Source organism: Sturnira hondurensis, unplaced genomic scaffold (genome assembly GCF_014824575.4).
Source record: "Sturnira hondurensis isolate 20B ecotype Veracruz unplaced genomic scaffold, ASM1482457v3 Scaffold0001872, whole genome shotgun sequence".
NCBI classification, from domain to species: domain Eukaryota; kingdom Metazoa; phylum Chordata; class Mammalia; order Chiroptera; family Phyllostomidae; genus Sturnira; species Sturnira hondurensis.
The window spans coordinates 10,744,872-10,771,227 of NW_028074503.1; the positions used below are offsets into that span (position 1 = coordinate 10,744,872).

The 26,356-nt window shown below is 40.5% G+C and overlaps 1 protein-coding gene across 2 annotated transcripts in view; it reads right to left on the reverse strand.

Annotated features, from left to right (window-relative positions):
* Positions 1-26,356, reverse strand: part of GAREM1 (GRB2 associated regulator of MAPK1 subtype 1) — a 176,427-nt gene that overhangs the window by 112,777 nt on the left and 37,294 nt on the right. For both annotated transcript variants that reach the window (XM_037032590.1, XM_037032582.1), the window contains exon 2: positions 4,053-4,193. In XM_037032590.1, the coding sequence (XP_036888485.1) occupies positions 4,053-4,193 (141 nt within the window). The remainder of the gene's footprint in view (positions 1-4,052; positions 4,194-26,356) is intronic.

Here is a 26,356-nt window from a genome sequence, read left to right on the forward strand (position 1 = left end):
TGGTCCTACACTCGGTGCTTTCCTGGAGGGAAGCAAGGCGATACAGGTCATTATTGGGACATCTGACAAAACTGGAACATGGCCTGAGGATTAAAGTATTAAATCCCCTGAATTTGCTAATAGCACTGGGGTTACATAAGAGGATATCCTTGTTCTTAGGAAATACACAGAGAAGTATTAGGGGGATATACACTGCCTACACCCAAATGATTCAGGAAAAGTGAGTGATGTGTGAATGTGTGTATGGAGAGAGAGTGGGAGGGAGAGAAGAAGACAAACACAGAAAAATGACCTTAAAATGTGTGCAACTAAATCAGTGGTATAAAGGAATAAATTATACTATTGTAGCTTCAAAATAAAATGTAAAAAACCCCCAAAATCAGCAGCCAAGACAATTTTGAGGGGTATCAGTGTTCAGCTTGCTTTAATGAGCAGAAAAGTGATTCAACTTGTAATTAATGCAAAATAGAATGAAATTTTGTTGCTATTATTATCATAATCATCACCATGAACGTTTATGGTGCACTTATTAAGTGATAAGTATTCTGAAAGGTGTTTCACTTGCTTTAGCTCTTTTGGTCTTCACAACTAACCCTAAGGGAAAGGCAGTGGAGTTATACCCACTTTACAGATGAGGTTATGAAAGTTTAGAGAGGTTTAGTAACTTGCCCAAAGTAATACAGACAGTAAATGGCAAAACTAGAAACCCAACTTGGTTGACTACAAAGCTAGTGGGACTTATTACTAGGTTAAACTTATTTGGTTTTTAATTATTTATTAATTACCCTCAAAGAAAGAGAGATGAATCTCAATCTAAATGAAATTCTGACCAATTAGTAAAATATGCTTGGATAAAGATTTCTTCTAATTATAATTACAGCACTAAATAAATCAGAGAGACATGAATGATATTTTTGCTCTCCATAATTTACTTTATGATCTCTTTCTTCCAAGGGCTGAACTTGATAATGCGCAAATTCTTTGAAAAAAATACACCCCAGTATGTCCTTTGAAATGATCTTATCAAATGTCTTGTAAACCATTTGGTCCTTGCTATGGAATGAATGTTTGTGTCCTTCTAAAATGAGATGTTGAAGCCTGAACCCCCAATGTGATGGCGCTTGCAGGTGGAGCCTTTGGCAGGTGATTATTAGGTCCTGAGGATGGAACTCTCATGAATGGCATTAATGCCCTTGTAAGAAGAGACAAAAGAAAGATGATTACTCCCTCTCTACCACGTGAGGACACGATGAGAAAATGACCATCTGCAAACCAGGAAGTGGTCCCTCACCAGATATCAGATCTGTCTGTGCCTTGATCTTAGACTTCCCAGACTCACAGAACTGTGAGAAATAAATTTCTGTTGTTAGAGTCCATGCAGTCTACGGTATTTTGTTGTAGTAGACAGAATTAATACAGCTTTATTTCAAGCTTTTCTCCCTTTAATCACATTTTCTCTCCTTTCATGAAAAGTGGTGGATCTTAGCATTGGTATCCTTTTAGTCATGACACCTCAACTTTACATAAAAAAATGTTATCACTTCCCAATTCAGTGTACAATTATCTTCATTGCAGATAAAGAGTAAGCTGCTAAACCATATCTTTCTTCCCAGTGGAAGCTGAATGATTATTAATAAAAAAAGTTCAAAACAATAAAACATTTGCAAATACTTGCAGGTGTTTGAGGAAATCTTATCATCTGACATAGTGAATGTCCATTCCAGAAAACAGGGCCCTCAGCCGAGGCTGTGTCATTTTACCACAGGAGGAGCCCGGCCCCCACTCAAGACCAATGATACCAGAATCTCTGGAGATGCGACGTGGGTCACCCACCACTTTAAACTTGCTGACGATTCCAATGTGCAGCCAAGTTTGAGGTTGCTAGATCAAGCATCTATAGCCATAAAGTATCGTATCTTTTGTGTATAGAGCCAAAGGATTGATTCACAAAAGCTCTTTAGAATTGGTCTCACTGGTTAAGGAATGTACAGGCCAACTGGTGAGTGAAGATATGTGTGTACGTAGGAAGCAGGAACTGAATGAAGACTGAGGCCATGTGCCAAACGAACGTGATGCACAATGAGTACATCAGGGGACTATGTGAGGACAGGAGGTGACTCCTGCACCCTCTGGGCGCAATGACAGGTTCTGATATGAGCAAAGCTGAGGAAGGAAGCCTTGGCCAGGGAATGGTGTAAATGGAACAAAGTATCCTGTACATCCAGGAAACAGTGAGGTGACTAGGTTAGCGTGGGAGGTTCACTCTTCAGAGTAGAAAAGGTAAGTATGAAGAAGTGGAACAGAACCAGCAGCTGGAGGGCCTTGAGCAACAAGTCAGAAAGTCCAGTAGGGGCTTGGAGATTTGCAGAAATGATCGAACGAAAGCTCTCCTTCAGGAGAGCTGATCTGACATAGCTATTCACACGGGTTTGGGAGGAAAACTGAAACTCTTGTCTACTAAGAGAGAAAAACACAACAGATTAGGTAAAATTGCATGGGATGAAGTACAATCTTCTATTTTCCTTTTCAGTTGTCCACAAAAAACAGGAACCAGATACTTGGGGCGCTAAAAACAGCATGGATCTCACCTGCTGTGGGACCTAGCACAGGGGAGGCTATGGCCTGGAGGCCCCGACTCACCTTCTTCCCCTCTGGCCCGGCTCGAAGCCTCACGGTAGTAATACTTTCTGCAACTAAGAGTTCCTTCTTTTGCTCTGGCTGGTGTAGCTCAGTGGATTGAGCGTGGGCCTTCGAATTAAAGAATCACGGTTCAATTCCCAGTCAGGGCACATGCCTGGGTTGCAGGCCAGTTCCCAGCAGGGGACGCACAGGAGGCAACCATACATTGATATTTCTCTCCCTTTCTCCTTCCCTTCCCCTCTTAAGATAAATAAATACAATCTTTAAAAAAAAAAGAGTCCCTTCTCTTTCTACAAAAGGCTACTCCTTTGGATAAGAAATGTAATGCTAGAGGACAAAGTTTCAGGTAACATAAATGCTTTCTTATAATTTTTTTCTTCTTGGAATAAAAAAGGGTTTTTGAGAAACTGGATGATTCCAGGTCATACTGACAATTAAGGGCTTTTAGGAATAAAAAAGGGGACCAAAACATTCATCATTCAATAAATATTTACTGAACATGTATTAATACTATTTGCTGCTGTTCTAGACATTGGGAAGAAATAAAGCAAAGTCCCTTTTCTAAATAGAAAACTCTGTGGGTACTGTAGAGGTTTCACTCAAAAACATAATAGCAGTCTAAGGCTACACAAATTTTAGCTCACTGCCCAAAGTGTCCTGCGACAGATCTTAAAACACCAGCAGGCAAGAAAAGGCCAAGATCCTTTATATACCGAACTATAAGCACCACAGAAAGTACAGGATAACAAAGCATTTAAGTACGTATAATCAAGCTACTAGATGCATCCTAATCTCTAAAACAGCATTAGCACATAAATGCACTTGATAAAACTTGAATGGCATTGTTGAGCTGAATGGGGTCCAAAGTGAGGTGAGAAGGTAGCTAATATTCTGATTTAACAAAAGCAGTGGGGTCGTCTGAGCTGTGTTCTAAATGCCATGTTTGCAAAGAGGGGGGTGCCCAGGCATCCGAACCTCCAATCCAAAGGCTTTTAAAACCAGACAAATGCTTGTTTGTGAAATGTTGTCTTATAAAACTGTGCCATCAGGGTCATTCACAAAAGCAACATTCAAATTGTGTCCAGGGTAATTCAGAGACTTCGAAGCTCAGAGGCTTGTTACACATACCAATGGTCCGTCTAAGATTGCGGAGAATACGCTTGCGTTTGTAAAATTTTCATTTTATAAATCTCTACTAAGAATCCACGTTTTAACTACACGCATTAATTAGAAATACCTACAACAAAAGGAATCTCAGCTTTCAATGACTGATCAAACAACCACACAAAAGTGTTCGATTCTTCTTTTTCTGTGTAATTATACTCTCTAGTCGATAGACAATTTCTGTTTTCTCACCGTGGAGGAAAAAATCAGCACACTCGCTTTTCCTCCCCCGCCCCTCCCTGCCTCACCTGCGTAGTGCACGGGGATCTCGATCTTCGGCCCGATGACGTAGTGGCCCTCCTCCAGGCTGTGGGCGGTGATGGTGGTCCACTGCCGGCAGGAGTGAATCAGAAGGTAGTCATTTTCCCGCAGCCCTTCGATGCATTCTCCTGGAAAATAGAATTTTACACAAGCAACTTAGCATATGCTTACTCCATACTCTGAAATAAAATTTCATTAGGCAAAACTTCACTTGCGCAGACGTTAATGGTTCATCCCAGAAGGAGATAGAGTTCGCGTACGAATTAGCGAGAAAAAAAGCATTCCATGCCAAGTTGACAATTTCATTCAAGATTCCATAGAAATGTTTCTGAACTATTTGGAAAGAGATTTTCAAACACCTCATTTATCTAATTCTATTTCAATGATTATAAAACAGATATAAGTGCTTACATTAGATAAGCATATAATATTTCATGTAATATAGCAGCATTACGAGGTAGGTATTATTCCTTCTTTACAAGTGGAAAAAAATCAGTGTTCAGGATGTTAAGTAACATGTCTAAGCCCGCAGAATGAATAAGTGTTGAGCTGATTCCAAAGCTTATGCTCTTAAACACTACAATATAACTACCAAAAATAAATAATACACTTATCTCTGTTTGAAAATGCCTATTTCTCCTTTGAAATTTTACATATTCTGCCAGTTCTCTCTGGCCTCTTACCTAACTTCCCAATCAACTAAAAACAGTGAAGTTTAAAACATACAAATGAAATTACTTTTCAGTTTAATGATTTCTGATATACACGTTTAGTATTTGAACTGACAAACTGTTTCAAAAGAGAAATCCATTTCCTGAAACTTACAGATGGTTTTCTAGATGCTGAAATGATCCATCCCATCAATCCTGGTTTAGTAATTTTAAGTGCTCAAAGAAAAATACCTCAAAAAGGCCATTTTTTAATACAGAAAACCAGCAACATACTTTATTTTTGCTGTTTATTATATTGTAATAATTAAAAGACATTAATTGACGTTAAATGTGTGATAATCAACACACATTTATTGACGATTTAACTGTATGCTTTGACATGGCATTTATAGATCCCTCAAAGATTCTGAAAAGTTTCAGTACTTTTTCAACTAAAAAAAAAAAAAGCAGAGAAGACTGTAATGATCAACTTGGTTATCACAACCATAAACTATCAAATTTGTTCCCAAACCAATAAGGCTATGCTCTTTAATACAGTCTTAATGCAAGAATATGCTATCTTCGTTGCAAGAAATACTAAGAGTTAAAAGCTTTATTGCAGGGGAAGGGCACAGAAATAGGCTTCGAAGTGAAGATAGCTTAGCAGGAGGGGCGTGTCCTGTTGGGGGCAGATATACTTTCAAACCAGACTCCCCTGCCCCTCACCCTTTGGGAGGGCCAGGTTCATAAAGACACCATCTGGAGAGGCCAGTGGTACTCACCAGCCCTTTGCATCTCTCAAGCATGTCAGGGCAGAAAAGAAAGATCCAGAAGAACTGCCCATTGTATAACCCCCTCAAAGCTCCCCAACAAGGGTGTATGCTAAGGGCACAGACACAGCAGTGGAGAGTTACAAGCTGGGACTTCGGAGCCCAGGAGACCTCATGTAGCCAATAGCTCTGCCCCCAGCACTGTGTGGTCCTGGGCAGGCACCTGCTCTTCACCCAGGACACGTGGCAACAACACTCCCTGCTTCTTCACAGAGTGGTTGTAATTGTGACAGTGATGGACACTGCAGAGCACCAGCTCTGTCATACCATGTTAGGAGTGATTAGGAAATATTAGCATTTATTTATTGTAGATTTTTTCTCCCTAAAATTACACTGTAATTTAGGTCATATTATCCTTTTATAGGTGAGGAAATGATCTTCAGAGCAGTCAAGCAACTCACCCAGAGCTGCACAGCTAGTAAATGGCAGAAACTGACGTCAGGATCTCTCTCCCTATCTCCGCATGTCTCTCCTGCTCTTCCAACCCCACACCTTGCCTTGAAAACGATCAACAACAGCCCTGGCACATGTGGCTCAGTTGCTTTGTCCTGCAAACCAGAAGGCCGCTGGTTCTATTTCTGGTCAGGGCACATGCCTGGGTTGCAGGTTCTGGCTCCAGTTAAGGAACAAGAAAGAGCCAACTGATCAATGTTTCTCTCTCACATCAATACTTCTCTTGCTCTCTTTCTCCTTCCCTTCTCCTCTCTCTAGAACAAGTAAAGGGAAAAAATTTAAAAAAAAGAAAGAAAGCCACTGACAATAATTCAAGAAACAAGGAGAAAGTGCCCTTTGCCTTCAAGTCTCACCAGTTCACTGACAAGCACTGTTCCCAATACTTGGGGTGCAGGTCAGAAAACAAACCTAAAGATCCCTGCCCTAGGACGCTTACTGTCCAATGGGAAGGAGACAGGCAGTACCATCACCAAGAATGGTTAAATATGAATCAATTAGAAAGTGAAAGGTGGTTTGGGTAAAGGGTAAAAGGATCAGAAGAGAGCAGTTCGCAAGTTTGTCATTTTATCCAGCAAACATTTGTTACTTATTTTGCCTTTAAAAAATAGCTTTGAGCTATAGTAATAGATGAGTGTAGATATTTATTGTGTAAAATTTGATGGCCAACACACATTTATTGAGTACCTTTTATGCACAAACCAATGGGGGAGTCGGCAAAAATATTATGACTTAGTCCCTGCATTCAAGTCAACATTGTTGTCAGTGAGATGCACTCACATGTAATTTCATAGCTGGTAGGTAGGATGTGATGAGCCCTACGCCAAAGGAAGACAAAATCTAGAGTGGAGATGAGGACTTTAGCAGAGAAGATCAAGAAAACATTAACAAGAATATAAAGCACCAGGGCTTGTCCTTCTTGAATGGATGGGATGGTCTTAGATGAGAGAGAGGCAACGGGGGGCCACTGAAGAGTTTGGGAAAAGAGAATGGCCAAAACACTACTTTAAGAAAATGAATCTGGTGGTGCTATAAAAGATGAATGGGAGAAAGGAGAAAGCAGAGCTATGCAGTGCATGCAGGGAACGCAGAAACACATTGCCGTTCAGGGAAAAAAGAAAAATGTCATTTTCTGCAACTAAACTGTTGTATCATAAAAACCGTTTTAATTTTATTCCGCAGTGGGCTCTAAAAAGGCAGCTAAGAAACAATTGCAGTCAAGTTAATCAAAATGAAAATTTAATGTTAAGCCCTACTGCTAGCTCATGTAGTAAACTCTATCAAGAGGATTCAGAATGATGTTTGAAGCCATAAAGTAGTAAGAAACCAAGGCCTATTTTCGAGCTTATGTCTTTTTTACTTTTTTAAACAGCTGAACCATGTGCCTGCTTTAGGCAAAAGAAGTTTCACAAAAATTGTCTAGAAATAAAACTTAATATAATCACTTAAAATATCCTAGGGTAGGCCACTAATAGAGAAATTACATTAATTGAACTCATAAAGTGAACAATTTTTCTGTGATATAATTATCCTGTTGCTTAACTGCTATGTCTAACATACTAAACTTATATATTTACTTCGATCATGTAATAATAACAGAAGCCTGAAAGAATTATGTGTTAAATTCCAAAATATGGTAACGTCATCCTGAAATTTTCCCACGTCAAGCATGATTCTGGGATATACTTTAACTGTTTAGTATGAACTTGACCTCTTCAACACAAAGTTTAACATACCTGTTAAAAAAATTTCTTCTAATTTATTTATCCTTAGAGGGGAAGGGAAGGAGAGAGGGAGAGAAATATCAGTGTATGGTTGCCTATGGTGTGTCCCCTGCCGGGAACTGGCCTGCAGCCCAGGCATGTGCCCTGACTGGGAATCGAACCGCGATCGTATGGTTCGCAGGCCCACGCTCAATCCACTGAGCTACACCAGCCAGGGCCCCTGTTAAAAATTTTTTAATGTTACTAGAACATTTAAAATCTATGAATCCTCGAAAGTAAGTCTGCTTAAAGAGAGAAGACTCAATCTCAAATCGAGATTTTTTAATAAATATTTATCACCTGGACATGCACAGATTCTGTTCGTTTCGCAGCTGGGCCTGATCATTCTGCTGAGTCACTCTTCTGATCTCTCCCTGTTACTGTCTCTCAATTTTCCCCCCTTTACATCAGCTGTGACTGTAGGAGTGAATGAAAGTTCCACCCTTAGTCTCTACACCTATTCTCTCTCCTTTATCATCTTATATACCTCCCAAGGATTCAATCAGTTATAGTTAAAAGGCCCCAGTACTCAGGGCCCCATGACCTAGTTCCAAAGGGTCTATGACCTTATGTCCCCACATGACACACTCGAACCCAAAGGACATGTTCTCTGTCCCTCATGCACATTTCACTCTCACACATGTGTGCCCTCCCCTCACTCTCTTTGATTTGCCTAAGCCCTGGTCTCTCAGTCCTTATTCACCCAGTCTTGAAAGAACAACTCAAATTGTCATCTCCATGCATGTCTTCTTGATAAGAATCCCTAACATTTTAAATTTAAAATGCACTGATTCTGTACCTTTGTTTATGTCCTATGGTAAATTTATAAATTTCTTTTAGGGCTATGAGGAGCATAAGGAACTTAGAGTTTTTAACATTTATATACATGTAAATAACACTATAATTAAAACAACACTGTGAAAATTAAATGCAATTTTTTCCCCTTTAAAAAACTTTCCTTGTCTATATACTCATTACGTCTGAGAAACATGGTTCTTGCGGTTAAGGAACCAACATATTCAAGATCACAAACGCTGTTGGATGAGTCCTCTCTAAACTCGCTCTTCCTACCAACAATCACAGGAGTGTGAGGACACAGCCCAGAGTCACTGCCTCATGGTTTTGCTTTCATGTTCTAATATAATAATTTATCTTTATGTAGAATATTCTCCCTTGGACATTGAGTGTCACGTTTTTTTAATGCTAAAATGCTTTAGCTTAGTCTGAACTTTAAATTCTTTACAGTTGAATGGATGAGTTAATGCACAACTGTAGAGCCTTACATATGAACTGCTTAGAAGGTGTCTGAATCAGTTCATGAGTTACCATTTTGGGCACTAATAAATATAAATGTTTTTGATTTCCCACATTTGCGTATCCTTGTTCTCGAGGTTGTATTTCACACCAAAGCAACAAGCTCAGTCAGTTTGGGGGGTGTCTCTGGAGGTGTGTGCTTTTAATCTTTTCAACTCTTAGAATACCTGAATTTCCACCTTGCATAGCAAATATATAATTTTATCATGCCGATTAATTTTTTTAAAGTATGCTTTTATCCCCAATTTGTTGGGTTTATTCTTAGCACATCGGTAGGACCCTGTCTATGTGGATATTCACATATTTGTTGACTGGTTAATAAAGCCCCAAGAAATAATTTGATTTGCTAACATATGTGTAATGAGAGTCAGATTTACTGAATGTGGTATTGTTTTTATCTGCTATGCACATAAACTGTTCCTTGTGTCATAACTAAATCTATCAACAATGAGTAAACTAATAGTTTCTGTGATATGTGTTCTCCTTACTGCAAATCTAATTTAACAGTTGTGCACTGTTTTATTTTACAAATGTTAAAAGGAAAGCAGGTCAAATGATAACATTTTACTTGTACTTCCTTATTGTTAATAAATAGGGCTGCCTAATTTTAATTACGTGTTTACTTGACCTTGTAATCCTTTCCATGTAGACAGGAATCCTAGTGAGTTTAATACATTTAAACCACTGCATTTCTCTTACAACTTAAACATTTTAAAAAATACCTCCAGTGTCAGGAGCTGACTACCAGATAGGATTCCTTTCTTCTCCGACTTCCCTTACAGTTCAGTGGTGCCATACCGCCAAGTCCTAACCAAGGGTGTGTGAGCAGAAATGACATTTCCCACTTCCTACCCTGGTCTTGCCCATGAAAACTGCCCACAAGCCATCTTCTGTGCTCTTCTCAGCCAAGGGCTGAGTATTGATTCCCAGGAAGACCTTGGAACAAGCTGAAGACAGTACAGCTGCCAGCGGTCTGGGTTCCTTAATTAATACAGAGCGGAACACACTGCCCGCCTGCGCCCGGACCGCACACCACGCTGTGATGTGAGAAGTACACTTTGCGACATCAGGACAATGGTGTGTTGTCGTTAGGCTACCTTAACAGAAACATCTCGGTGCACAGCCTTCCATGCCAACAACGTCTTCTGACTATAATAATCACAAAGTTTTGTCACAGAGGTGATTCTTTCTAAGCACTCTTCATAAATACAAACTTCCCTTGAGTTTGTGAAGGCACACAGAACTAAAAATTCTTCTCATTCTTTTAGTTACAGTTTATCCCATAGACTGACAGACATAATTACATGTTACTTAATTAGCATCCTCAAACATTTTCATATTTCCAATGAATGAGGTCTTAGTTGTTTTAATGTCTCCCAAACAAACAAGAAATATTTACTGGGAGAATAGAGGATGGCACTATGATAATATTTCCTTGTCCCAAAGAACTACAATCCAAATGACCTGGTGAGTAAAGAAAGGTTTATGTAAGGGGAAGGAGGTAAAGGAGGTGAAGAGATGATGTCACAGCAAGTGGAACAATGGTGAAATCATGAAATTAAAACATTATCTGCAATGAAAGAGCAGGAAGGTGTTCCAAACAGGAAGTATTAGCAGGGGAGGAAAATCCTGAAAGAGACAATTAATTAGCAACTAACTAATTAAAACAGGGAGAAATTATAAAGCGTTTAGGAAGAATATGGTTACAGGAAATCATTAAAGCACAGGTAATAATTTTGAATTCAGTGAAAACAAAAAAAAAATTTCTTCAATGGGGAAAAAGGCTCTAGGAGTAAGAAAAGGAATTGCTTTTAGCTTAATGGTTGAGGTATTGTAAGAAAGTGTAGGACTGAAGAGGGTCAGAAATGAGTATCCCTCAAATAAAGGTATCTGAGGACATGGAGACAACGGCTTCTCAAAAGCATATAAGGGGTGGAAAAAGGTGAAGCTCTGGCACGGATGCCAAAATGCAAAGGAAAGTGAGTGTCCTACACCTGGGAGACGCAATGGGCAATCCTGGCATCCTACAACTCACCTGCAACATCCCCCATTTCACATGCTGGACAGCAAAATCCCCCAATGTTGTGCACACATCTGCATTTCTCTATCCATTTACTCCAACGGGGCATTCCACTTCTAGGCACTGTCTTTCTGTGAGCACTAAGACGTATCTCCCCTTACCGTACAGAGAAAGGGCGGGGGGAGGGCAGAGGGAACTCCAGACAACAGCAGCCCTGCTTGAGCTTAGCTGTCGTCCAGTTCTGACAACGAGGGTGTAGCTGCTGTCTCAGGTCCTACCCTTCCTTTGAGAGATGATCATCCCTGTGTGTGAGGGGAGGAGCCTGCAGCCCTAAGGAAACCACCGGTTCTGACTCCAGTCTGCACGTCCATCGTAATCACTGGGGGACTGGGAAAAGCTCCCACAGGCAGGTCAGGGTAGGTCCCATGCCAGACCAGTGAAATCGGAATCTCTGGGAGTGGGACCCAGGTACCCACAAGATCTGAAATTTCCTCCGGTGTCCTAATGTGCAGCCAGGGTTCAGGGTACAACTGAGGCTGTGAGAACACAAACCCTACAGAGGCTTCACTCCGTCAGGTGACTCAGTTCTCCCATCTGCTAGGAGGAGGGAATGAGATAATATTTAAGCAAGTATTCAACTGTCCAAATGCGGGTTGACACAAAACTCTTATCTGTAATCATGTACAAGAAAAGAGTTCTATTAAATGTGTGATACAAAATTTTTAACATTTTTTGAGTAACAGTCTGGTCTTCATGAAGTAAATTCCTAATAATACAGCCTCTACCATCACAAGTGAGTTAGGAAGCTTGATGAATGCCATTTTATGTAAACCCTGTAGAATTATTTTAAAGTAAAAAAGTGTATGTATTATAGACCAGACACTGTTTATATTTACAACCTGGAGCCAGGTTTCAACTGTACTTCCTTAGATGGGCACTTTTAATATAATTGGTTTTTTAAAAAATCAAAAACAAAAATTCTTTTGTTTTGAAACCAATTTATATATTTTGATTGAATAATGCAGTCACTGCATTTCTTATTTTATTCCAACACGCCTGTGTTGTGCCCACTCCCCCATCGGTTTGTACATAAAAGACACTCGAAAAGTGTTTGTCCTCCATCAAACCACCTTTCCCTTTCTAACTGACTCACATTTAACCATTCTCAGTAATGGTACTGTCTGCCTCCTTCCCATTGGACAGTAGCGTCCTAGGACAGGGATCTTTAGTTTTGTTTTCTGACGTGTGTCCCAATAATTGGGAGCAGTGCTTGTCAGTGAACTGGTGAGACTTGAAGGCAAAGGGCACTTTCTCCCTGTTGCTTGGATTATTGTCAATGGCTTAAATTTTTTCTTTCTTTTATTTGTTCTAGAGAGAGGGGGAGGGTGGGAGTAAGCGAGAGAAACATCAATGTGAGAGAAAAATACAGTAAGTGTGGCTTTGGCTCTCAGTTATTTATGAAACCAAGTGAGGTGCGTGGTCCTAAGTGGGGTAACATCAAGTACTCTTACAGCAAAAAATCACGCGGAATACAGAGAAAACAACTTTCCTAGAATTTAGCATTAACAGCAGAATTTAGTGTCAGCATTAGGCACCTCAGTGATATCACACGGGGAGTACCACAGAAGGGAAAAGTCACTCCACAGCCTGTGAATGATGCATCCGCTTGACCACTACTAAGAATGAAGACCCAGTAAGTGACTCTCATCCCCTCTACGGGAATCTCCTTTTGGCCGCACACCTGCAGCGCACAAGTTCTAGTGTAACGCACGATTAGGAGCCCCCTGTTTTCTGAAAATGGGGAAGAATGTAAAGGAAGCAACTTAATTCTATGGAGCAAAATCTACAATAAAATGCAACCAAATCAGAAACGATATTTTATTTTTGGAAAATATTCTGATTCAATTAAGCCAAATATCTGCTGCCAGAGCATGGTGACCCATGTAAAAAGTGACTGCCAATTCCTTTACGGACTGAAAGCACGAAAAGTTTAGAATGGGAAGGAAGTATTTAAATCCCCACAGCACCTCTCTCTACCTCGAGTGAATAAAAACAAGGAGCCCTTTGTCCCCTCCACTAGATCAGCAACTCTTTAGGTCCAGCATCATCTCTTTTTCTGCTCGGTCTGCATTCCACCAGATGCTGGGCACAGTAGGTGTCTAATAATAACTGCTTTCTAAACGAACAGTCTGGGGCAGGAATTGGTAAGTATTCGCAAATAAGTTCAAGTATAAAGTAGCCACCCAGGCCTTACTCAATGTTTAAGGCGCTCAAGGAAAGCAGAATATTTAGAAAAAGCTATTTTTTTGAGTATTTTCTACGAATTCCTTCCTACCCTCAACAAACAGCCACAAGTCTACACTAAGCGCCTTAGTAAAAGGCGCTTTTAGTAAAATGCACACTTTTTTAGTAAAATGCATACTTTTTTAGTAAAATGCACACTTTATTCAAAGGGCCCAAGGACTACGATGTTGGGTTCTAAGCAAGGGAAAGAGTTGTGTTTTTATCTTTTGTGGTTTACTGTGAAATCCCAACAAGAATAGAAAGAAGTAAAAACTAATTTAGACAAAGCGCTAGTGGTAATGAAATCAAAAAACTTCATGGCAAAATCTAAGCAAAAAAGGAATATACGAAACAAAAGAGAAGGATGTTTTAAGAGAGAGATTTAAAGAGAGATTAGGGATATATGATTACCTCTTTTCAAATGACTCCTTGGACAAAAGGACTCTTATTTCAACAGTAGATGTGCCAGTAATAGACTGTTGCTGAATGAAACAGAAGTATGCCTGCTTAAGCTAGATCCGAAATTTTATGCTCTGAAATACTGAATTGCACCTGATACTTAAAGGACAAGAATTCTATGCCAAGTACTTTTTAAAAAAACAGGTGAGAAATTGCGGTATCAGTATTCCTACAAACATTCGAAACAGAGTACATCTCCTGACACAGTCCCGGGCCCGCAGCATGGGATTGCGTTACTGGCAGGTAAAGGAAGGGGCAGAGATTTACATAAGAAAAATATGCTTTGGCAATCTGGTAAAAGGCAGTATGTGCACGTTCCTCTCCCGGTAAGTCTGAGTCATCTGGTGTGTCTTCCAGGGCGGGGCAGTGAACGTAGGATGACACACTCGGTTAATGTGAGGTGTGAATTTATCACAGTGTGTGAGATGCTCACGCCAGGAAGGCACGCAGAGACCCAGAGCAACTGAGAACCCTCCAGAGCAGGCAGACATCATCTCAGGCTCTTTCAGACACTACGCTATTAGAAGGCAGAGAACAGACCCCAAGCATATTTCCTAGGATCTCCCCTTTCCTGCCCCCAGGTCTCTGCTGCCAGTAATTCAGATGACTGCACATGTTAGGTGGGAGGCAGAGCGGGATCTCAGAAATAGTCCAGGGTTTGGAGCCAGATTTAGGTTTGAATTGTGGCTCTAATATTTATTAGCTATATGCCCATGGGCAAAATTACTTCTTTGAGCCTCAGTGTTTTTTCACATTTAAAATGATAGTAATACTAACAGAGTGAAATGCTTGACCTCTCTGACTCCATCTTGTCCAAGCCTGCTATGTTCCCGTGGCCTTCAGGCTAACAGCTTCTGCTTCGCCTTGCATATAGTCATGGTAATCGTTAGACAAATTCTGCTTGCAGCTCGAATTTTACAAAAAGTAGCCCCTTACCAGAAAATGCCTCTCTTCAGGAGATAAGGGAAGTATGCGTGTTTATCAAAGATCTGCCGGATAGGACCAGACTCACATCAACTAGTTTCAACAGACTAAGCAGCGTCTTCCTGCAACAACTCCTGGCGCCCAGATGTCTGTGGTCAACAAACAGTAAAACTTCCCTTACTCCAAATGCTGACGTTTTGAGTTCTGGCCTTTGGAAGCACTGGGTACACTAACTTTGGACGGGTAGCAAGTTGGGATAATTGAATGAGAGTAAGTATGAAGGTCTCAAGACAGTACCGTGTTTATAGAAAGCTCACGAAAAGTAAGGCTTTAATGTTATTTTCTCCCTCCATTAGTGCCCTCTCCTTTATTAGCCTGGCTCAGGTACACGATACAGTTTTTTTTGTCCAATGAGAAAATGCTCTATTAATGTGTAGTGATTTGCATTTTACGCTTCATTTCAACTAATAAAATAAAGGGGTGATTTTCCAGGTGTTAAGTGTCACGTTAGACCTAACAATTTTATTTCAGGAAGAAACTCTGAACAACAGGCCAAACTTACGGGGTCTTCCACTGTCATTTTTCGTTTCAAATTTGATCTGGATTCATTCTTCTGAACTTTATTATGTGGCAAATAAATCAAGCAAAATACTAAAAAATATGATTCACAGTTATAGAAGTTACACCAAAAGATGTAGTCTTAAGAAAAATATTTGAACTATATATTTGAGTTTTTAGAATTTTCTTACTTTGAGTAAATATCCAAAAGCTCTGCAAAGCCTGAAATGCAAAACTAGACCAGATTCTAAAAGAAACAAAGGCGCACACATATGCCGATGTTGAAATCTAATGACGTTTCCAGTATCAACACACGAAACTATTGTTTTACTATTCTCTGTACACATAAAAGAAGGTCGGTGAAAAAAATGCAGGTACACGTGACATCTGAAGACTGATTTTTCCAGGGGGGTGGACCTGAGGCAGGAGCTAGATAGCACTTTACCTCTCTGACTTCAAGATACATATAACAAACAATTTCAACATGAAAGAATACCATATTAAGATATGAGAAATAAATGGTCAAAAAATGTTAAAATGTCAGATCACCAAATTTTATAGGCATGTCTTATAAAGACACAGAAGGACTAAGAAGAGGTGCAAGGTGTCCCTGGTGAATAGTTTGCAACGTCTGAAACAGAAGTGGAAAACAACCTTCTTCCTTGCCAAAAATCTAACCCCCCCAAAACACAAATAACTAGGACTTTAAAGATACTGATTAAGAAATATCATCAATTAAATTGATACTATGGTTAGTTACATCCCCTACCCCATTATTTTCCTTATAGATAAATGTAGGCACAATGTTACAAGAAAAAAAAAACCCACTTTAACATCCAACTCTCCAAAAACAGGGTCATTTCCTAAATGCATGATCTGAGAGGTGGAATATTAACCGACTTGAGGAGAGGCAAAATGTAGTTTCGAGTGTTTTCAAGTGTATTATATACACATAAAGTTTTAAAAATAAAGTATCTGTTCAAATGGATCAAAACTGTGTTGGCAATTATAGATAAAAGGTCACTATTTGCAAAGTTTAGATTGTGTTGAATGTAAATAACATTTTAAAGGTTTCACAGACATTGACAAATAAGGGATCGCACAGCCTGGCTCAATAAATGAGGGGGCTCCCCCCACCAAAATGTCAGTGAGTCGTATGTGAATGTAACCAAATGACTCCGAGTGTTCTGTTAGCTCAGGTAGACACTGAGTTGGAATATAGTTAATCATATATAAATACATTTGATGTTTTTCAGATGAGGGTAAACCTAAAAAAAGTTCACCTGAACAACATGGAAACATTAAAAATAAATACGGAAAAATTTCTACCCTATTTTATTCTCCCTTCCAGCTCAAGTAAACAACTAAATTTACAAATTATCCCATAGACCACGGTCCAGAATGTTATTGCACTAACTCCACAAATAGAATATTCTCTTCTATTTCATTTTTTTCTAGATCTAAGAGAAAGAGTAGATAGAGGGTCTACATAGAACCAAGGAGACTAAAATAGAACAGCAGGCATATATAACAGAACTAACAGCCTGTGTTCTTTTCCCCCAAGTGAGACATCAAAATGAGATACTTCCTCCTTGGTGTGCTTGTAGATTTCACTGGTGGGAAGTGGGGTCAACTGCTCCTTGTTGCCGTGCACATAAACACCTGCCAACCCCCTGCCCCACACATACATACACCCTCTTGTGTAGGTCCCACCCCTACCTCTGCCACGGGACGACACGTGGCTCTTTTTCTGCACTCGAGATGGGAACAACAGACCCACTGCAGTGGATGATGTGATGAACATATTCCGCAGCATGCTATAGCATTGCCAAGGAGTAGATCAGCAGAGTAAAAAGGAACAGAAACCTACATTCATAATCATGAGGACACTTTAACAATATAAACATGGAGAGATTAAGGTTTTCCCTACCTTCCCCAAGGGGCTGAAACCTATACCAAGCATAGCAATAAGACCCATAAAATCGGGCTCAGGGTTTTAAAAGAGAAAAGGGGGAAAGAGCTTGGAGCCTCCTCAACTCAGTGCAATCGTGGTTATTCAGGCAGCAGATGGAAGACATTCAGTAAGCTTGAGAGCTGCTAACACTGCAACTCGGAAGACCAGTAACCCGTATTAGCAGAGAGACAGAGAGTGAGAGACAGTGTATTAGTTTCCTGCTGCTGCATAACAAATTACCACAATTTTAGCAGCCTAAACGTAGGTCAGAAATTTTGCATGGCATGGCTGGGTTCTCTGCTAAAGCGTAAATCAAACTGTCAGTTGGCTGAGTTCCCATGAGGAGCTCAGGGTCCTTTTCTAAACTCGTTCACAGGATTCCACTGTAGCTGTAACACTGAAGTCCTTGTTTTCTTGCTGTCTATTGGACTGGAGACTACTGTCGGCCCCTACAGGCCACTCTCAGGGCCTTGCCCTGGGGCCCTCAGCCTGTGTCCTTGATGGAGAAAGCTGTGTCCCGCTGAATTCCCCTCCTGTTTGAGTATTTACGTCCTCCTCTTCTGTGACTGGCCAGAGATATCTCAGCCCTATAGGGCTCATCTGATTAAGTTGGGCTCACCAAGATGATCTCCTTACCTTAAACTCAACTGATTATGGACCTTAATTACATCTGCAAAATCCCCTTTGCCATATAATGTAACAATCAGGTGTAACACTAACGCCAGGGGATGGAGCTCAAAGGGACCATCCCAGAATCCTACCCACCCCTCGAAAGCAAAATGGGAAGGACACCAGTTATTCTAGGACAGAGCAGATACAGAATTTGGGTCAAATATTATGGGTAAACTTTGTGTTTACATAGTAACTTTTAAAGCAAGTTGATGGGTAAAAGCAATCAGAACCAATCAGAACTGGAGATATTAGGACACAACAGTTGTTACCTTGCCCAAGGTGAGTGGAAGGGCCACGTAAGAATGCAAGAGCCATGTCAGAGTGCAACTCTGCTTTATTTTCAACGTCTCAAGTGTGCCAAAAGCACACAGTTCACTTAGCCTCTGGAGACAAATAAAATCTTATAATCAGATAAATTTGAGAAATGAATGCAGCCAAAACTTATTAGCCTATATTTAAGGATAAAGTTTTAATTAATTTCCAACAAATTCACTTGGCATTTTAAAGTCAACTGGATGTAATCATCACAGCTTTAACTAGTTGCAAAATTATAACTCTCTGTATGTGATACTTAGGTCTCAAGACTTCTCTGCTATGCGCCTTTGTATTTTTCAGCCCTCAACTGGAGGGGGAGAGAAGAGGGGAGTCCTCTTTCTGAAAAGAGTCAGTCCCTGACACGGGGAAACAGACACCAGCACTTAAACTCCATGCCCCTCTCCCTCCTGGATGCATCCTGGGAGCTGGCCCTTGCTGAGCCCTCTGCTCCTTGGATTGCCTGTTCCTGACCCTAAACTGCCATCCTGGCTGGGACGAAATCCACCCATTTGCGTCTTCATTCAAAGAAGCACCAGGGAACCACATACCTTTTGAGAGGTTTGTAAAGAACATTTCCATTTGCACCGTGAAGGATGGAATACGAAGCTGGATGCAAGGCAGCCACATAGCACTTCATCGCACTGGTTTCATAAACATGAACAGTGCGTGCTGTGCAGCTGTGTTATCGGAGAATCCAGTGACCCTGGGGTTCCTCAGACCACTGCCACTTACACGGATGCTGAAGTTCTCTCCCTAGGATCTGTGCTGCATGTGCCTATGCAGAGAAATATTTATAAATATTCCTGGGAAGATACAGGAAGGGCATAAAGAAATGTTCTACCCAGTGTCCTTCAGATAGAGGGCAACTATGGAAGGAGCAGGTTGCCTCAGTTCACACCCCAAACCTGCCACTTCCTGCTTTATAACTCAGTACGTTATTTCATGTCTCTGGGCCTCAGCTCTCTCGTCTGTAAAATGTAGACAATAATAATAATAGCATTTACTTCACAGGGTTTATTGTAAGGATTAAATGACTTAGTAAATATAAAGCACTGACACTAGGCACTTAGTCAACACTCGATAAATCTTGGCCAGTATTGCTGTTGGTGTGATGCTAATTCGGTATCTCTCAGCTCAGCCCCCCTCTCTGTGTCCCCTCTGCTCACACAGGTGTCCAACAGCTCTTAGTAGACCAGAGAGGGAGTACCAGCTCTTAGTAGACCAGGGTACAACCGTAAGGGTGTCCCTGTCTGGGTTCCAACACCCCTCCAACCTAGCTTCCATTTTGCTGCAATCAGAGTTTTCCAAATGCAAATCTGCTCTCATTACTACCCTGCCTGGAAATCTTCAATGGCTCTTTAATGCTCAGAGAAGAGAAGTCCACAGTCTGTGGGGTACAGTAGGAAACCTTTTCTGATGTGGCCACAGCACTCACACTGGGTGAGCCTGAGGGCCCAAGGGGGGCCCCCACACAAAGACCAGCACAGTGCCCTGTGCTGTCTACCTGGGTCTCATGGTTTTTTCCAAGCCTGTCCTGTTGCCTGGAGTGCCCTGTCCCCTATTAGCTCTTCAAGGTAAGAGATCAGGGTCTAACACTGCCTCCTCTCCCATGTTTACAAGAAATCTGTTCTTCTATACTTTCTTAAAAAAAATCTCCTTAATGCCTAGGAGACTCTCAAGTCCACAGGAGACTTTCCTAACGAGATGCCGGTTAACCTTTCCAGCTGGCCACCCTTCAGCACGTGACACAGACAGAGCGACCACAGATGGTTCGAAGCAGTTTCCTTAAGTTCCCTGCTCCTCTGTGCACTGCCCTGCTTCCTCCTGCGTAGGATGCTCTACGATCCCCTCTCCATCTCGTAACCCCCCTTTCTTGGCGAAGTCTTTGCTGGCCCATCCCTGGTTTTCCACCCCGCACCCGGAATCGTTTCCCTCTCTGGTCTCTCGGCACTCTGTACACATCTTTCCCATGGCCCTTCCAATTGTAGTGACGTTGTGTGTTTGTGGGCCTGCCCTCCACGCTAGGATGGGGGCTCAAGGCCTTAGCAGCCCAAGCATTTAACATTAACACTCATGTTACGTCTGCTGAGCAGATTGCTCTGTGGAACTGGCATTCTGTTGTAATTTCCCATTTCCAAATTCAGGATGAGCGCCTCATCCTGAGAACACTTCTTAGAAAAGAATTTGGTATAAGAAAAGTTTTCTCAGAGTCCCCATAAAGGAACTCTGTTATTACACTATCCAAAACTCAAAGCTTATCAATCTTTGGCAAAGACCATAAGGAGAAAAGGCAAAAACAGGGGCTAATCGCATGAGGCAAATATTTTCTAAAGCAACAATTCTGGTGAAACAGCAATACTTAAATTTGGCATTATGGGATTTTAGAATGAGGAGGAAGTCCGGAGAGCCGATGGCCTTCACGTTATAACTGAGGCTACTATGTTCACGAGGCCTCTGATCAGTGAGTGGCCACAGAGACTAGAATCCAACTTCCGGCTGCTTAGTCTTAAGCTGCTCTCTCCCATTATGCCAGATGAAAAGGAAAACAAAATCCCCTGTCCTGCAAGTGGGATACTCAGATTTCACACGAGCACATGTGCTGCTCACCTACACTGTCAATCTCAGTGCGGTTTCAAAGCGAACCCAGCCCCAGTGAGGACCGTGAAACAACAGCTGGCTTTGAAGTCTCAGTGCCGAGTTTGAATCCTGGCTGAACACTAGCTGTGTAAACCCAGTTAAGTCACTATAATCTCAGAGGCAGTGTTCTAACTGAACTGTGAAGAACAGTACCTCTTTCATAAACTGCCGTGAGGATTAAATGAGAACGCTGATGAGTGTGTTCTATGAATCATAAATGCCACACAATTTCCCGATATTAATAAAATAAAATGCAAGGTAGTAGCTGAGGGTTTTTTAGCATTAAAACAATAATCACTAGTTAATTGTTCTGTTTACCCTTATGTCCTTCTCTTTCTCTCCCTCTTTTTAAAACTCTGGCCCTTTTTTGCTCTTTGGAATGGCACTAGTTTCTAAGTAAGGAAAAGAAAGGAATGGCATTGTTTGAATCGGCAAAAATTCAGGTTTTCCTTGAGCTCCACAGCCAGTGACTAAATAGAAAGAACTCTTCACTAAAGTATATTATCAGCCTACAACTGTATTACACATATTGCTATTTACCTATATATTCAGACAGACTACAGGTCTTCCACAAGTTCAATGTCAGTGAAGTATAGAGTCTTTCAGTTGTAAGGGGCATTAGGGATCATCTAAATCCTGTCTTTCCTTTAACGCACATTTAAGTGAGAAGCATAACTAGAAAAAAAAATCAGAAACTACACTGTTATGTACTTTAACAAACAAGTTACTTCATAGTATTTGAACCTGACTATAGATTATACATGTCTGTTAATAAACTGAACTACATTTTATGTCCATGGAAGTACCTTCATACATGTTGAAATTTACGATAAGGTAAACCTGAGATAAATACTTGGCTTGTGATACTGAAACGTAAACAGACGTACTATAAACACTTTTGACAGTTATTTCTCCTTTGGACATCAATCTCACTGACCTTTCCTACACCAGTACATACACAGATACCTAAACATATGAGTCACAGTACAACTTCCATTGAGGAAGGAAACCACAGTTACTTATTATTATAAACTAAGATAAGATACTAGGATAAGATCAAAGTCAAGGCTGACAACAAGGAAGTAATCACAAATGTGTCCCACGCTACAAAATCAGTATTGCATGAATTTGGTTAACGTAAATCAATTCGCCAGGACTTGACACATTTCAAGTAAGAAGGGCAAAAAATGAGATTCTGAAATCGCACCACGTTATCAAGATATAGTACATATTTGGAGCCCGATAAAATCATTTTCTCTCAGTATACATATTCATGTGTATTGAATAAAATTTAAAAAATAAAGATTTAAGAGCGGCTTTATACTACTATCACATATAAATAGAACTTGTAAACATCAGATGTTTTACCCACTTTCCTTTGTGAAACACCCTTAGAACATTCTCTTAATTCAGCATGTTGTCCAATAGTACTTATTAAGCACTGTTCTCAGTAAGTGAAACATAACGGCCCCTTGTTCTGCGCAGTAATTTGGCACAGACGTCACCCACACAGGCCAGCCTTCGGAAGGGTGTATCAGAACTGTTCTAAAGAAAGATCACAACAGTAAGGCCCAAGGAAAAGGCACTTAAAATTCTGTAGCAGTCCCAATTCAGTGTTTGTGACAGAGTGAAGTGTCAACCAAATGATCACTCGGCTCCTCCCCGCCATAATTTTTACCCCAGTGAAAACTGGCATACATTAATTCATTATCACTCACTGATATAGTCACTGTAAGTGTGCTTAGGATTTTCTACATATTATTTCCCTTTGAAAGTCTGTTGACTGACTAGCTCCCACTTTTCTTTTTTAAAAGAACCTTTTCCATATTTAGTGATAGGAAACACACTTCCTTAACCACTTTACTAAACTATCCTTAGGGCAAAAAATTTTATTTGCAGACGCCTCCATTTGACAATTGTGAAGATTTCCCTAGAGGCTTTCCATTTTTAGTGTAATTTCCCACTGTCTGAGGTCAACAGTAATGCCAGGCACACTGGTAAATTACTGTGGGGGGAAATTTGCCTCAGTAGTCTGCTAACTGGTCAGGGCCAAGGAAGTCTCTTTGGAGCAGAGAAAGAAGGGAGTTGGAGAAGCAAAAGAGAGGGACTCACATGCATGACAGAATCAACATATACATGACAACACAAGAGAAAGTGTGCATCTTGTGGTCAAGATCGTAAGTTAACAAGAGATGTTCAGTGAAGGCGTGTGTGTGGCCGGCCTCACAAAAACGGAGCCAAACAGTCAAGGACCCAGGGCCGCCTGGTGCAGTCAAAGATCCGCAGAACAGCAAGTGTGACTGCAGAATGCCTCAGATTCCTCTGCGAGTTGGAGTCTTCAAACGCATCACTACTATTTTCTTTATTCTACAGAAAGTACTCTTTTAATTCTACTTAGAGCTTTCACAATTTAATCAGCCCAATCAATTTAATTTTACCTGAAGAGCTAATGAGCTTGTACCTTACTTCATCAGTTCACTGCTAAGTTCGTACAACCCTCATTGCCCCATCATCTCCTAACAGCTTCCGGGAGCTTCCAGTTTTGGCAAGTCACACACAGTTACTGACGCGAAGCAACCAAGTAGATAACAAGTTAACTAAGATAGAACTCTTCATTGGTGAATTTGTGTTGGGCAAGAAACACATCATTTACTAAGAATTGATAGAAGCTACTACTTACTACTTAGTGAGCAGCAATTATTTGCCGGGAACTGTGTTAAGTATTGTTTTTAATGGTCAATAGCTCTATAAACTCTTTTCCCAAAATTTACAGAGGAGTAAAGCTGAAGCTCAAAGAGGTAAAATAATTAGCCCAAAGCTTCTTTGTGAGTAAACAAAAGAGCTGGAGCGAGAACCAGGAGTACCCGTCTCCCTTAGTTGGACATGGAAACCGAGAGCTCGATTCTCAAACCGCGGTGACAGGTAAGGCAGCTCTGGTCTGGGCGGAACAGCGCTACCATCAGGCATGAACAGAACAGCTGGTACAAGGAACATACTTACCACCCACAAGTGCACGTGAACATTTCTACTCCAAGGGCCTCTAATATTATATTCTGGCATATCATAAAATTAAAATCAGACAGATGGGAGATAAGCGATCTTCTGCGTTTAAATTAAGCATTTAAACTTGGAGGGGAAAGCTGGCATTAAACTCACTTAGAAAACTAAAATGACTCACAAATATTTCCAATTTTCCTTTCAACCATAAAAAATGTGACCTTTCAAAAATGCCACATCACTTACTGACATATTAAAGCTATATTTTCTAAATATAAAAGTTAAATTTCTTAGGTCTCATAAACATTCTAGCACACAACGGCATGAGGAAAAGGAAGGAAAGGGGTCCAATGGAATTTAGTAAAATTACATGAAAACTATGACTATGTATAGTGCAAAACTGTTATAGAGAGTTCTAAAATGGTGATGGGTGATGTAAGAAGAAAGGGAAGTCGTCCCTTTAAAAATATGTAATCCCATTAGAAATGCAGTGACCTTTGGGACACAGAGCAGCCACCTGGAGGGAAGTTGTTAGAACGGTATGACAGCATGTGAATGAAAATGACTGAAAAACTTATTTGCAGGTATGATAAATTTTGCAATCTTTCTAAAGGTTACATATCACAAGCAGCTTTAATTGGAATACACTGGAGAACTGAAAGATGGTATCATAATAGATCACTTTCGGGGGGGTTCTGTCTAATTTAGTCCTTCGCCATTAAATGCCACCCCTTCCCCACAGAGGAGGAACCCCAGGTACCACATTTGGACTACATGCCCAACTTATGTGACCTCAGGTGAGCCAATTAGCCCATCTTCCATCTTTTCCATTCCTTGTTTTTGTCTTTGCTGCGTTCTTGCCCTTGGATTCCATGACACCCCTGTATTATCCTTTTCTGGTTAAGTAGCTCAAGTTTGCTTGTAGGAGTTGTAAACCCCTAGTAAAAGTTCACAATTTCAAAATCACTTATAAATTTATTTCTTTGTGTGCTGTCTCTTACCCTAAAAAAATAACCTTCTAAAAATGAAGCCTGCGATGATCACTTGCTTTTAGTAGTCGGGGGGGAAAAAGGACAAGGTCAATATTTGAGATTCTAATCTGTTAGCCATATTATCATTTACTATCTATCAAAGAATAAAGGGAAATTCTCCATTTCAAATCTATATTTTATGTTGACCTTTTGGTATGTCAATAACAATCAGATTAATTATTTTGGGTTTTTGTAATAAAAAATTAAAAGCTATAAGTTTAAAAATTTAAAATGTGTGCCCTGTGCAAGTATATGGCATTTAATGTAAAGTCTGTAAAGTTGCTAAATCTTGAGCCCTGATTATATCAGATATTTTTTAATTTTTTGTTTTACAAATACCAGTTTATCCCTGCTTCAATTTTTTTTTAAGATTTTATTTATTTATTTATCTTTAGAGGGGAAGGAGAGAGGGAGAGAAACATCAATGTATGGTTGCCTTTTGTGCGTCCCCTGCTGGTAGTTAGCCTGCAAGGAACTGGCCTGCAACCCAGGCATGTGCCCTGACTGGGAATCGAACCGCGACCGTCTGGTTCGCAGGCCCGCGCTCAATCCACTGAGCTACGCCAGCCAGGGCCCTGCTTCAATTATTTATTGCGTAAAATAGAGCTTTTTCTTATGACACTTAAAAAAAACTATGTATCATTCTACACTAGCTAATAGAAATTTATTCCTCTTAGGTCTCCCCAGTGATGTCCTAAATCATTTTAATGACTTTGTTGCCAACGATCTACCACTTAGGATTATTTATATCATGAGAATCAAGTATAAAAAGTTCACTTAAAAAACTTGAGCATTCTGGATAACAATGTCCACCTCCCAGAATCACTGCCATTGGCAGTCAATGGCCAAACCTAAAGCTTTGCTCCTAACCAAATGAATCCTTTCTTCAAAGGCAGTGATAGTCACCTCAAAAGAAGAAACTCATGCCACTCTGAACTCTGTGCTGCCACGATATTCTGAACCTGCCAACCCAGTATTGCCAAACTGTGCAAGTGGACTCGAGCTGTGAAGACGTGAGTGAGAGGAGCCAGAGAGCGCTTCAGTTTGTCAGCTGTGTTTCCGGCCTGGGTTCTTGATAACGTTTTAATCTACGCTGCTAAAGGACACTTGACTTCCTTAATGAAAAGCACTGATCCAAACAGAGGTGATCTTTAGTTCTAAATAGACTTTCCAGCTCACCCCTTCTTGGTGCAGGTGAGGACACTGTTTAATCTTAATTGCTGTTGGCCTACAGTATGCATGGAAAAAAGTAAAAAAAAAAACAAAACCAAACACCAAAACAGATAAATGCTTGGCCACTTTCTACACCACAGAAGTTGGTTAACGTGTCCAATGAAGATCAGAAATTACGGCTTGTCATGGACAAACCAGTAATGTAAAACTGAAGAACGTGACACAGTAACAATTGGGCTTCAAGCACCATAACACAGCACT